This window comes from Chrysemys picta, chromosome 8 (genome assembly GCF_011386835.1).
Source record: "Chrysemys picta bellii isolate R12L10 chromosome 8, ASM1138683v2, whole genome shotgun sequence".
NCBI lineage: Eukaryota > Metazoa > Chordata > Testudines > Emydidae > Chrysemys > Chrysemys picta.
Window position 1 is genome coordinate 104070325 of NC_088798.1, and position 13739 is coordinate 104084063.

A 13739-nucleotide genomic window follows, 5' to 3' on the forward strand; every position below is an offset into this window, starting at 1 on the left:
CAATGGAAAGCCCATTCGGGAAGGTGTCCCAGCAGCACCGGAGGGGGTGAACCGGCTGAGCGCACCGTGTCCAGCAGCGTGCCTGGCTGGGGAGACCAATATTCCCCTCTCACTCATGGAGATGAATCTGATCTCTCCCTCCATCCGCCAAGTTACGGCCAGAGCCCATGGCTAGAGCCTCCCCACCAGCCAACTAGTGTTCGCCCTCCAATATCCCTGGGGGGCAGAGCCAGGCCCTGCACCGGCAGCCTGGGGTGCCCGAGTCGGGAAAAGAGGCTTTCCAATAACTGGAGTAGTTTGGCGCTGGGAAGGCCAACGCCCTTCTAAATACACTTACAGCCATTGGTGTGTTGGGGAGGAAACGTGACAATCTAAGGCGATGAAAAAAAAAAAGGCCAGAAACGGGGGGATTTTTTGTGGGTAAAAATAAACTGGGATCCTAACTGCGATTAGACCCGGGCTTTGTAAGGTGTGGGTTTAAAATGGTGACCGTTTGGTATTTTTAGGGGCACAACAGTCTGGTATTTTATACTTTGTGTTCTTATAAACGTCCATCTCTGGTGCGCCTTTCTCTGGGTCCGCAGCCAAGCCATCCTGGCGCCTGACAGGAGTCCCAGCAAGTCGGTGGAAAATCAGACTCTTGACAGAAGCCCCAACGTTTCCCCAGGAGCTCCGAAGTTACACGGACCCAGAGTCAGTGCCGGGTCGTTCGCAAGGGAAATAAACCCACATCTGGGCGTGTGTATGATTTGGAAAGGTGCTGACATAACCCCGGAGCAGGGGAGCATTAAGGGCTCCCGACCCAGAGCTCCCTGGACCCAGTAGGAAGACTCCATTGGTTTCATTAGGCTTTGGAGCAGGCCCTAATAGTGCTGGTGCCACCAAAAAGGGACTCGGCTCCCTTGCCATAATGGGGGTGCTCGCACGTGCGCACGGGCTGGGAAGACTTTAAATGTTCTCCCGGCTTCAGCAGTGCGCTCTCTTGAGCTGGTCATGGACTGATCTCCTTGAGCCCGGAGGTCTGTGGATTTCCTGGAGCCGCTCGCCCTTTCCCCGTCCACCTCAAACGTATCCACCTCGTGGGTCTTCCTTTTTTCTCCTTCTCTCTGGCAAGCAATTTGTACCGTTTGAATTCGCCCCACTGCCTGCCCCTTTGATTCCTGCACTTTGAAATGCAAACCTGCCTTTCAATGCAAATGCTCCGAGAGGTTGGCCCAATAAAAGCCTTTCGTCAGGGAGGTGCCTTTGCGAAGTGGGAGAAAGCTGCCCAAGAAGTTCAGGTGAACAGCTTATCAGGAAGGAGTGGGAGCTGAGTTACGGGGAGCTCAGGCCAAGCCTACAGAGCGGCAGAGGCACATTATGCGCGCAGGGCCATCCGGGGATGATGTATGTGGGCTATCTTTTGGATAAGGACACTAACATGTACCCTAACCCGGTCAGGCACCCCAGCCTGAACCTCAACCCCCAGAACTACGTGCCTGCGCCCCCTCAGTATTCGGATTTTGCCAGCTACCACCACGTGCCAGGGATTAACAGTGACCCACACCATGGGCAACCTGCGGGCGCCTGGGGCTCGCCATACACACCCACCAAGGAGGACTGGCATTCGTACGGGCCTGGAGCCGCTTCTTCCGTCGCTAACCCGGGGCAGCTTGGATTCAGCCCCACCGATTTTAATCCAATTCAGCCTCCAGGCTCTGGACTCCTACCTCCACCCATCAACAGCTCAGTGGCCCAGCTCTCCCCCAATGCGCAAAGGCGCACCCCCTATGAGTGGATGAGGCGCAGCGTTCCAACCAGCAGCAGCAGTGGTAAGGAACCCCCCCCCCCACTTTCTTACCTCCCACCCCCGCCTCTCGGGGATGTCTTTGCTTAGGTCGTAGCTGGGGCGCAACCCTGCACCCCAACAATGCCAGGAAGGGAGGGCAGCATTCGGCATGGGGGAAGCTGAGTTTTCAATTGCGCATTACCCTACCGAGCTCCGGCCAATGACACCTTTGCGTGCCAGGGTATTTCGGAGAGCGCAGGGGTTGTAAATTACGTTTATATGTATTTGCACACGGTTCCTATCGGTGGTTTTGTCCGTCTGAACTTCGGGGGATCTCGGAGACTTTGCTTGCAACGCCTCAGCTTCCCGGGGGGCCTTTAACAAGCGTTTCCCCAGAGCTGGCCGATATGGGCCCTGCGCCAACGCGCATTTCCCCCTGCCCAGTAAAGCTGCATAAAACTGCTTTGTCCTCGCTCTGTGCTAGTGACAGTCCCAACAGGTCAATATCGCCATCCCCAGTGAGGCAGCTAAGGGGAAACCTATTGCATGTATTGCACAAACCTCTCTCGTCAACCCCCGGCCCCGCCTGGACTGGAATCCAACGAGTTTGGAGAGTTTAGCTCCAAATTCAGGTGACACCATTCTGTTAAACACCCAGGGCCTGGTCCACGGCCCAATGGGCCTCGGAGACGGGCCGATTCAGGGCCCAATTTTCCAGGGCCTGCGTGTTTTACCCGTTTCTCGTCAAACCAGCAATGCAATGCTGGTGCTAGGCCGGCTTTTCCCAGCCTGGGAAGCTCTACTCTGAGGGCCCCAATCCTCTTGAGTACGGGGTGTGCAGGGGATGCAGGATCAGCTCCAGACAGCGCACTTCCCCTCCTTTCCTCTGTTATTGGGAGCCAGGGGTTATCAACTGGCGAGCTTCGAGCTCAGGCGGCCCAGCGGCTTCTAGTTTTGTCATTTCGGGAGTAGTTAAGACATGCCAAGAGCTCATCCCTCCCACAGGCTGGGTGCCCCTCCCAAGGCCCCCGGGAACAGGGCAGGGGCTGGAGAGCTGGGAGCGCACATCCCCAAGAGAAATGGCAGGAGGGAAGAGAGTTTCTGATCGTTCAGAGCCTTTCCGGGGGAGATCCCGGACAGAGCCCAGCAAGTCCCTGGGGTGACCTGCTCTGAGTTTAGACAGCGCTCCCCCCACCCCCACCTCTCTTGTTGCGCTGTGTGTGGGTGAGATGAGGGCTGGAGAGCTGAGGGGTTGTGCGAGTGTGTTTGTGAGAAGGGGGGTGTAGGGGAGTTGGGGTGTGGGAGGTGCGTGTAGGGGGTGTAAGGGTGGGGGTTGTGTGTGAGACAGCAGTGTGTGTAGGGGTTGTGGGCTTTTGTGTGTGAGGGGAGGTTTGTGTGAGGTGTGCAGGGCTGTGTGTGTGTGTGTGTGTGTCCAGCTCCCCCTTCCAGACTTGCTCTCCCCGACCCAGTCTGGGCTGCGCCCCGGGCCCCGCGGCTCACGGTTCGAGGCGGCACCTCGCTGCCTCTCCCGCAGCTCCGGGCCGCAGCTGAACTGCTGACCCCTTGGAGGCTGGGGGCCGGCGGGGGGAGGTGGAAGTCTCTCCCCAGGCAAACCCAAATGAACACGCTCCGCGCCCGCCCGGCTGCCCAGTTCAAAGGCAGCGCGGTTGTTTAAGGCAGGGGGGCTGGAAGCGGGGGCAGCCCACATTTACAAGCGCTGCCCTTTGTCATGCAGATCCGGAGTGACTCCGGGTTGCAGGAAGGCGCGGGGCGCCCAGCAGCCCCATTGTCCTCGGCCTTTGTCGCCCCTGCTCTGGGGCTGGCGGGGCGCTTTGATGTTCCAAGCCGAGCCGAGGGGTCGGTGCGGGGCAGGGCCTCGCCCCAGAGACATCTCCCCGCTCCCCCCACCCGGCCCTAGGCTGCGAAGGGGACTGGGCCGGCCAGCTCCTGCCGGCCGACCTCCCCAGCCTGCGGCACGGGGGCCTTCTCCCACCTCCATCGCCAACCCAGGAGGGATCTGGCACGAGTGGGAAATCCAGGCTGGAAAGGGGCAGGGTGTGAGTGGCTTGGCCCCCGCCTGAATGCTCCGCAAGTCCAGCCAGGCCTGGGCTTTATCCTCCTCTGCTCTGCCTTTGGGTCAAATCCTGCTCCCCAGATCCTCCCCAGATCCCAGAGCCCAATTGCAGTTAGGTGGGTGGCTTCAGTGGACATGGGGAAAGCCAGATTTGACCTGGAAGGCCACCAGCTACATTTCACTGTCCCTCAGATGGGGGTTATCATCATCAGGTGTGAGGACCCCAAAGCCCCAAGGATGCAACAGTATCAGACTCAAAGGGGACTCCTATTCAAAAATATGTATCAGAGGAGCAGCTCCTACGGGCATTGGCTTCACAGGAATCTACCCAGAGTGAGCTATGGACCAGATCTGGTAAATTTCCCCATGTAGACCAGCCCATCACTTAAATTGCCCTTACGAGGGGTCCAATTCTGTCTTCCTTACTTCTTCTTTCCTCTGGCTGGTGTAGAGCAGCATCTACAATTTCCCCGGAAGTTGATCAAGCCATATGGCTACATCAGGGTATGTTCGATGGTCTGTGGCGGGGAGTCACACTCGCGCGCTGGGGAATCCTTGATTTTCCATTTGTGCATTAGATGTCTGCATCTACCATGGTTGGTTTGGATCTGGTTCAGAGTTGACTAAGATGACAGTGGAAGGTCGAATCCAGGAACCTTCCTAGACTGAGTACTGCCTTATTTACTCCTCGAGTAGTAATACAGCTGGGACGCATTGTGGGCTTTCAAATTCTCCTGGGGCTTGTAGCTCAGTAAGGTACTATCAACATTAGCAAAAGGGGAAGATCTGTATTTGTATCCACATCTGATCCACGGCCCACAGATATCTGCATCTGGCTATAGAGCGAATATCTGTGGATTTGTAGGGCTGTACAGATCTGGGCCAGAACAGACAGCTTGTGGCCTGATCCTGCTCTATAAAAATCAGTTGGAATTTTGCCCTTTATTGCAGTGGAAGAAAGATCAAGCTGTGTATAAATTCTACATATCTGAGTACAGATTTTTAGGATGCCTCCCCCCTCCCTTACCACCCAGTACTGGGGTTTGGTGATATTAAAAATCTTCATTTACACACTAATAATATAATCTGCACCAATTTGGGAGCACGTAGACATATCACTGGAATCATTCTTCTGCTAGTCTTTTTAAAATGGTCTTCACTGAATGTTTTGATAGGGCCAGATGGGTAATACAGAAGCTGAGAGAGCAGTAAATGCCAGACAAATTAAAAACTAATTTAAAAATCGACAAAAAAATTAGAGCACTTTGAAAACTTTGGGTTTAGACAGAAATGGTATTGCATCCTGAAATAGTGGCAGTTAGTGTCATATTAGCATGGCGTGGCCCCTGACTTTGAATACGACACAGTACAGAATAAATACCTCAGCAAGGGAAGATTCTGATTCAGAAGTTGCTTCTGGTAATCGGTACACAGCTTTATTTTCAAAACTGCCCAGCACTCAGCTGCAATCATCCATCTCTGTGAGAGCTGCTGGGGATCGCATTTGAAAATCAGACCAATAATGTCCAATCGAGCCGGTGATCAGCACCCACAAATTCCCGCTAACTTCCATCCAATTGTTCCGGGTTAAAATTCAGGTACCAAACACTTCATAGTCAAGAGACTTTTGGAGGTGTCCTTTTGAAAAGGGATTTTTTACAAATCATATGAATCTGAGTGCTTTTACCAGCCCCTCAACTTGGAAATATGTCCCTGCTAGAATGTGATCCACCAGCACTGAAGATCTTTTTCGTTCATCTATCCAGATGCCATGGGGGTGGGGGGTGGTATAAGAACTTAAATAAAATAGAAGCCAAAATGAGACATGCTCCGTGTCTCACTTTGGCTGTGATCTAAATACTGCACTTCCTATTTTATGACAACAACCCCCTCCAACATGTTTGAGAGAAATGATCTAGCGGATAGAGAGAACTCTGCACTGCCATGCAGGAGGCCTGAGGCCAAGGGAAATGGGGCTGTCATGAGGGACAGCCTCAGTCTCTGCTGGAATGAGAAGCGGACAGATATGGCAATGGTGGGTTCTCATCTGCCACCAAGGTCCAGTTGTGGAGCTGTGTTGTCATCTCTTGCTGCTGTCTTCACCCCAAAATTGTACTGCTTTAACAGTAGCTCCAGTGTAATCACACTCCAGTGTAATTATTTCAGTAAAAAGTCACACTCCTAACTGAAATAGTTATACTGATACAAAAACTATATGTAGACCAGGTCAGATGCCCTCTCCCTCCTTACAGCAGGATGGGTGTGGCTCTCAATGAGTTGGATGAAGCAGTAGCCCAGGATATAGGAATGGTGACTCTTTCTCCCGAGTGACTGGCTTGGTAGAGGAAGGTCTCAACTCCGGGCAAGGTGGTGGGGTGGGGTGTGGTGTTCTCTTATGAGACCCTCTCTGCTCTGTGTGGACACTAAAGATCTGATGGCATTTCTCGGGGGAATGGCATTTGCTCAGATAGATATCTTTGGCCGAAAATGCCCCACCCCCTCAGCAGTGTTGTACGGGGCAAGCGTTGCTTGTGCATGTCTGCCCCAGAGGAGGTTGCATTTCAGTGGTGCTCTAAGTACATAGTTTGAGAAACACTTTGAGATTAAAGGCACTGCAACAACAATAATTGATTACACAATAGGACTCCTAATTGAATTAATTGTATATATAATATTCATTGACTAGAGCAGAGCACATGGGAATTCTTTGTAGTATTCTGTGCCCAGTTTTGCAGCTTGTTGCCTTCCCACTGGGCTCTGCATGGGCACATTCAGCAAACAGCAGATCTGAGGCCTTGGAGAGGACAGGTGATGAGTGAATCATGATATTACTATCTGGGTGGATGACTCCAGAGCCCCAGCTCTCAGGGCAGGAATTTATTCCTGTTCTGATTAGTGCTCCCTGAGATCCTGGAATTATCAAAACTCCATTATCCATTATCCTCCATTATCAAAAGAGAAGCCGGCTGCACGTGGTCGTTTTGGGCTCTCGGGTCAGCCCTTAGAGGAGAAACTTGGGAGGGGCAAATGTTTGAAACAATTGATAAAGGGAGAAAGAAACCAACAAACATCTTCTCTGGGTGAACCTTGTTTAATAATTTTACACCCAGGAGTGGAATTAAGATAAAATGGGGCTTGAAAGCGCCTCTGATTGAGTTAAATGACAATTGGATTGATTGAATTGTGAAAAATATCATGAGTTGCTCAGTTCATATCTCTTAGATTAAATACACACCAAAGGCCAAATAAAGTAGCCATTGTCTCCTTCAATGCATATTAGGAAATGCCCCTCCCCAGCCCCCAGTCAATGTCTAAAATCAGGAGGGTGTAAAAGAAGCTCTGCGTCTGCCCAGTGCATCGTTAGCTTCTAATGACAAGCCCACTCTTGCAGTCCTTACCTAGGGAAATCAGTCCTACAGGCCTCACACAAGATAAATTCCCACCAAAGTCAATGGGCATTTCCCCCGGGAAAGAGCTGCCGAATCAGACAATATCTACTAGTACCAGTTCATTTTGTTCGAAAATTGGCTTAGAATTCCTGTCCCTCTCCTCCATGCACAAGCACTCCACATACGGGATTTTTTTGCCTGAGTAAGGACAGCAGGATTCTTAGTAAGAATCTGCAGTTTCATCCTGCAGGGAGATCTTGGGTGAAATCCCCACCAAAATCAATAGCAAAACTCCCATTGACGTCAATCGGTTAGAATTGCACCCCTTAGATTTTGTTTATATACCCCAGCTTCCAGTGGGATTTGTGTATGCAGAGCGTTTGTAGAATCAGGTCCTTCATATCCAATGGAAATAAAATATTAAGGTCTTTCCTGGGACATTCTTTTTTAAAAAAGCCAAATGCTTCAGAAACTAACTTTATTAAGACAAAAAGTAATCAGCCTAGAGGCAGGTTTGGTACAGATAAGGGAGAAATGCTTAAATGAACTGTTTTATTGCAATCAATAAACTGGACATTAATCAGCCTGGATTGATTAACTACCCACCTTGCTGCAAAAGAAATAGGAAATTGATACCACAACGTTTTTGCTATAAATATCAACAGTTTCATTATGAGTGCTATAAATCATAATACTTTAGAAGGTTATAAATTACACCTTCCTCTCTGTCACTCCTTGAATAAACAGCTACTAGTCTAGCTTGAAAGCTGTTGGAAAAGAGTTTTTCCTAGGTAATAAGATACTGGGATAACATCAAACTTTACGTGGGAATAAGGGGTGTAAATCCAATAGAGAGATCCAAAACCCAGGGAACCAATGGAAAGTCTCTAGTTGGGTCATTCAATGAGCTTTGGACAGGCCTTACGTAAGGGAACATTTTATATAGTTATTGCTAACTATTTACATGTTCTCCTCCAATTGAACTATCAAACTATTTGGGGGGAGGTCCCAGCTGTCTATACAGTGCAAGAGAATTGAGAGACTTCAGGGAAAGGGAAATCGTTGTATTTGGTTAAGCAACCAAATATTCAAAAGAATTGAACACATCATTCCTAACAAATTTTTTGTCGAACGTCACCTCTTTTTCCTGTTCATAAAATGTTCACAAGCAGAGTGTGAAAGTCTCGTGCTTGCTCATGGTTCAGTTATTTGCAAATCTCCTTGTGAATTTCACCTCACTCTAGAAACAGCTTAGGAAGGGCTTGCTGAAAATGTTTCAGATCTGAACTTTGAAATTCACCCGGCGCTGGTTAGTTACATAAAGCGCATGGTATGGATTCTGTTCTAGGAGTTGTGTAACTCGTGATCATGGTGTGAATTTGAAACGTTGCAGCTGATTGTACAATTAAAACTTCACTTTTTGGTGCATCCCTGAGTGTAAAAAATGTGCTTTTTGCAAACCTTCATGTTAGTTTGAGCGCTTGAATGCTGGTGGCAAGCAAATGTTAAACTTGCTGCAAGCGCGGTCAAATTAAAATGTATCTAGAGTTCAAACAAGTATTCTCAGAACTTTCCCCACGCTATTTGCTCAGCTCTGGTATTAACCCCAAAATCTTGAAGGGAAAAAATTCCTAACTACTGAGATGTGGTGGAAAGTTTTGCTTTGGAAATGCTGCCGCAGAGCATGTCTCAGGGATGGAGCTTTTGCAGCCATTCCCAATGTCTTCTTGAATAGGGGAATTTTCTCATCTGAGGAGGTCAGTATATTTCACTCAGCTGGCTAAATTGTGTGTGTGTGTGTGGGGGGGCGTTTTCAGTAAATGATGCACCATTGTTAAAGTCCTTAACACAATTAACTCCCCCTCCATACACACTATGTACCCACACGCATGCACGTACACACCCAAACCACCCCCGCCACCCTTAAATTATTAACTCAGGGATTTGTTGAGCAGCTAGTCGCCTGTCCAAGGTACAGACTTTTCAAACTTTCTTAGAATTGACTTTCCTTGAACAAAAAAGGGCTTCCCTTGAACATTAAAGATACCTACGTGACAGGCCAGGCCAGATAATACCCTGAGATTAGTGAAGGGACACTTAAAACCTCTGGCCAACGGAGGAGGCTTCTTATGGGGGATCCTTCAAGGATGCCCACCTTCCCGCTCTGTCAACACTGTGCTTTCATGGTGATAAGGGAGCCCGATTCTGCTCCCACACCAGATTACACTGGGGTCACTCCGTGAACTGGAAGTGGAGTTGCTCCTGATTTATAAGCCCCAGGAGAATCAGGCCCTCTTTGGACAGTTTGACTGTGGCGCAGAGACTGGGAGCTGAAAAGAAGTTGAGAAAAGAGCAGAAAACGCTGTCAAGATGGGCTAGTATCTTCAGGGACTGTCTGCAGCTGCTTTGTGGGCACTGCTCCTTCTGACTCAGGGGGCAAAATCCTGAGAGGTGCTGGATTACGGTAGGCTGGGGCCATAGGCCCTTGCTTCATTAGCCAGGGTGTGGCGAACCATGAGAAATTGATACACAATACACCCACCCTCCAGCTAATCTGTTTGTTGCCTCAGCTCTACTTTCCCACATATGACATTACACAGCAGGTACGGTTGATTAGAGGCTTAGCAGTATACTAATGAAAAGCCGGGCGAGCAATCGGAAGCATCTGCCAGGTGCCAAAACCAATGCTGAATTCTGAGGAATGGGAAGGGGAGAGACGAGTCGGCGGGAAATACGTGGCCTAGGTCTGCTTGCAATGTCGTCCTAACAGTTAATCCACCTACGTTTCAGAGGGAGCACCATTTTCAGCGCATTTCCCCTCAAATAGGGGGTGTGTGGTGATGGTTAGGGATGAGTGACGTAGAAAACTGTAGCTGTTCTTCCATCTCCTTGGCTGAATCCTGATTTTCTTTGTGGATTGTATTGAAAAGTGCTGGCTTTGGTTTGCAATTCTCACAAGTTCTTGATCCTGTGAGACCCCTCTAATGTTATGGTGAGAGTCATGAGGGACTGGGTTTTTCTCTGTTTAACTTGTAACTAAGCCTGGCTTTGGAGCACTGTGGGGGCCTTTGACAACCACTTTCGGATAGGCACAAACCTGGGGAAATAATTCATATTTCTGGAAGCGCTTTCCCCCCCACTCAGAGAAAAGCCATCACATCAACTACAATTTTGTAAATAATTTCAGAGGGGTCGCCGTGTTAGTCTGGATCTGTAAAAAGCAACAGAGAGTCCTGTAGCACCTTTAAGACTAACAGATGTATTGGAGCATAAGCTTTCATGGGTGAATGCCCACTTCGTCGGATGCATCACCCATGAAAGCTTATGCTCCACTACATCTATTAGTCTTAAAGGTGCCACAGGACCCTCTGTTGCTTTTTGTACATAATAGTTGACTGTAGCCGGTCTTCTGTGAATAGTTAGCACTGGAGATGTAATGGTTAATTGTGACTGGTCCGATAAGATGAGTCACATGGCATTATTTCTGTTCTCTGACTAGAAGAATACTGTGCTTTACTCCTGGGAGCATTCTGCACCAAAAAATTCAAAATTCTGCAAATTTTATTTGTCAACCTAACGCTACATAATCACGCCAGTTTCAATTATTTTGGTAATTTATTTCAAAATACCTGTCAGCAAGTATCTCTGAAACTATAGAGAGACACAAAAAAATTCCCGCTGGAGTAGAGCATTAAAGAAACCCCTATGACAACCCAGTTCCTGTTTCTCTGCTCCCTTACCCCCCCCAGAGCCCAGCCGGGGGGCCAGATACCCAAACCCCCTCCCCCTCAGAGCCCAGCCACAACTCCACCCAACCCCCCGCTCCTCCTCAGAGCCCAGGGATCCAGAGGGAGAAACAGCCTGATACTCAGTCCCAGGTCAGGGCAGGCTGGGAACTGCAGCTACCAGGAACCCTCTAGCTCCCACTCCCTCCCCCCAGCAGTGTCTTCTATGTGCGAGCTGGGCTGTGCTGGGGCATTTCTGTGGGGGAAAGGAAATTCTGCAAACACAACATTAATTTCTGCAAAATTCCGCGTTGCGCAGTGGCACAGAATTCCCCCGGAAGTAATACTTGTGCATATGAAATGAAAGTTTGTTTGCAATGAAAACTCCCACATGTGATGCTGGAATTTTCCCATTCAGTGGACGTGAAAGTTCTGCTGGAACAAGTAAAACGCTGGCTGCTGGACACTTGGCACTGGAGGGGTTTTCTTAGTATTCCTACACCTGCTGTTGGCCACATCTCTGACCTGACATCTCCTTCCCCTCAGAAAGATAGATTACACCCCTAGTGTTTCATCCACCATCTATATTTTTGCTACTCCACTTCCTGTGGTGGGAGGCTGAGAAAGGGGTACGAGAGGGCTTGTCAAAACCCAGCCTGTTGATTCACAGCCAGGTCAGTGTCCTTCAACTATCGTGCGTTTGGTTGTCTTCCTCCCCCACCCTGTAGAAGCTACTGTGAGCTCCTGTCTGAAGTCAACGAAATACAAGGGCGACAAAGGAGGGTGGGTAGAAATAGGGAAGGCAGGTACTACCGGGGCTCACAGGTTCTCAGATGGAGGCTGTTGTATCAACCTTTCTTTTCCCGCAAAGTGGGTTTAGTGATGGTGGAATGTGCTGGTTTGATTGTCCTGAGGGACTGATGGCCGCTCTTTAGCCAGGGAACGCTTAGCTCCATGGGTAGCAGCTTTCCCGTGCAACCTCATTAGCAAATTAGATAATGTGCCTAAAGGATGTGGCATTCTTCTGATGGGAAGCTCTGTATCAGTGCAAAGCATTATGATCATTGTGCTTCTGTAATGACATGCAGACCGGGGTCCCATGTCCTCCTGCACCGTTCCTGGCCTCTTTGGGGACACTGTGAACTAGGAGGCAATTACCATTATTTCTATCTGTGATGGGAGCCCTGTTGCGGTGAGAACTGGACTGGGAGCGTCAATCATTTCGCATAAGGTTACTGAGCAGCCTTCATGCAGGAGATGAGGAAAAAAACCCACAGGTTGCTCCTATTCCAAACCACAAAAGAGACATCAATTAAAGTTGGAGCCAGTGCAGGCGGGAGCAGCCAGCACAGGGTTTGGAGTCCGTCGTGTCTGACATCCAGTTCTGACTCTGCCACTGATTTGCGGTGTAGCTTTGGGCAAGTCCCTTTGCCTCCCTGCCTCAGTTTCCCCATCCATAAAACAGGGAGGAGAATAGGAACTTAGCTACTTCACAGGGGTGGTGAGAGGTGTAATTATTCAACCTTTGTGCCATGATTGTATTTGGACACATATGGATTTTCATCATTAAAAAAATGAAAACAAAAATGGCAGCTTGATGCTATAGAAAGGGATACATGAGAGAGAGAGAAGATCCTTATGGGGACATACAGACGGGTGGACAGACGTTCCACACTCTCTCAGTCTCTTCATTGCTAGTGCAGGGTGAGGGGCAGAGAAGGCAGCATTAGGAAGAGATGGACCCAGACACCCCACACATCCAACACAGGGCATTGTCCCCACTGCCGAGTGGATGGCCCTTCTCAGCCAGCTGGCCTGGCTCACGCTCGCTTGCTACAGGTTCTGTTTAGTTTTGGATGGTTCTGAATTTTGACTCCTGAGGCTCAGAGAGGGACTAGTCTATTATTATGTTATTCATACGGTTCAGGGAGACCTACAGTCTTCGTTTTAGTTTGAACTGTGGATGAGTGAAGCCACATGCGCAGAGCTGAGCAGCAGTGCTACACGCTGAGGCGTAAATGGCTGGACTCGGGGCTCTGTGCTCCTGACCACGTCCACCAGCTGGCATTTCTCTAGGTCACTCTCCCCCACTGGAGTTTCCAGTGTTAATTACTTTGGTTTAATAACTGCCAACCCCAGTCCCCTCACTGTGCTCTCCCCTGTGAGAGGGTCCCCGCTAGGGGCTGTCAATGAGCATATAATCCTGACCCTTCAGAACCAGAAACACCAGCCTCTACCATTTGAGCTAAAGGAGTAACTCCATTAGCTGGTAGCAGTAGTAGGCTCTTGTCCTCTACGTGGAGCAGCCACTGTATAGGGACACAACACAACCTGCTCCAATCTGTGTCTCTTTCTATCACTGTGCTCATGAGTCCATCACCATCATAAAATTGTACAGTTCTCCTGTCCTCTCTGCATGCAGTTGTGCTGCTCCTGCTGCTGCGGGGGATGCCGAATGCCTGTCATCCACCTGCCAACACCATGGTGCCCACCTCTTAGCCATTCCCATTTGCTGCATCAGCTGTGCCCTACTCCCCCAGGGCTGGCTGGATCTCTGGGAACTCTCTCTTGAAGGAAACAGCCACCTCTTATAAATAAATACAAGTCTCACTCCTCCTCTGCTTTCTGCCTGTTCCTCCAGTGTTGCTTCTGCCTTCACACCCTGGCCCGTCACTCTTTAATGCAGAATATTCCCAAATATTTCCTGAACCTCCCGTTCCTAACATCACCCTAATCTGAACATCCTTATATTTGCCCATTCCTTCGAGTTCAGGCCGAACACC

At 49.5% G+C, this 13739-nt stretch overlaps 1 protein-coding gene across 1 annotated transcript in view; it reads left to right on the forward strand.

The window, feature by feature from the left end:
• The first annotated feature begins 996 nt into the window (after window positions 1-996).
• The window catches only part of CDX1 (caudal type homeobox 1), a 29079-nt gene continuing 16336 nt past the window's right edge, over window positions 997-13739 (forward strand). Inside the window, exon 1 of the mRNA XM_005295812.4 lies at window positions 997-1811. Within this exon, the coding sequence (XP_005295869.3) occupies window positions 1382-1811 (430 nt within the window). The 5' untranslated portion in view covers window positions 997-1381. The remainder of the gene's footprint in view (window positions 1812-13739) is intronic.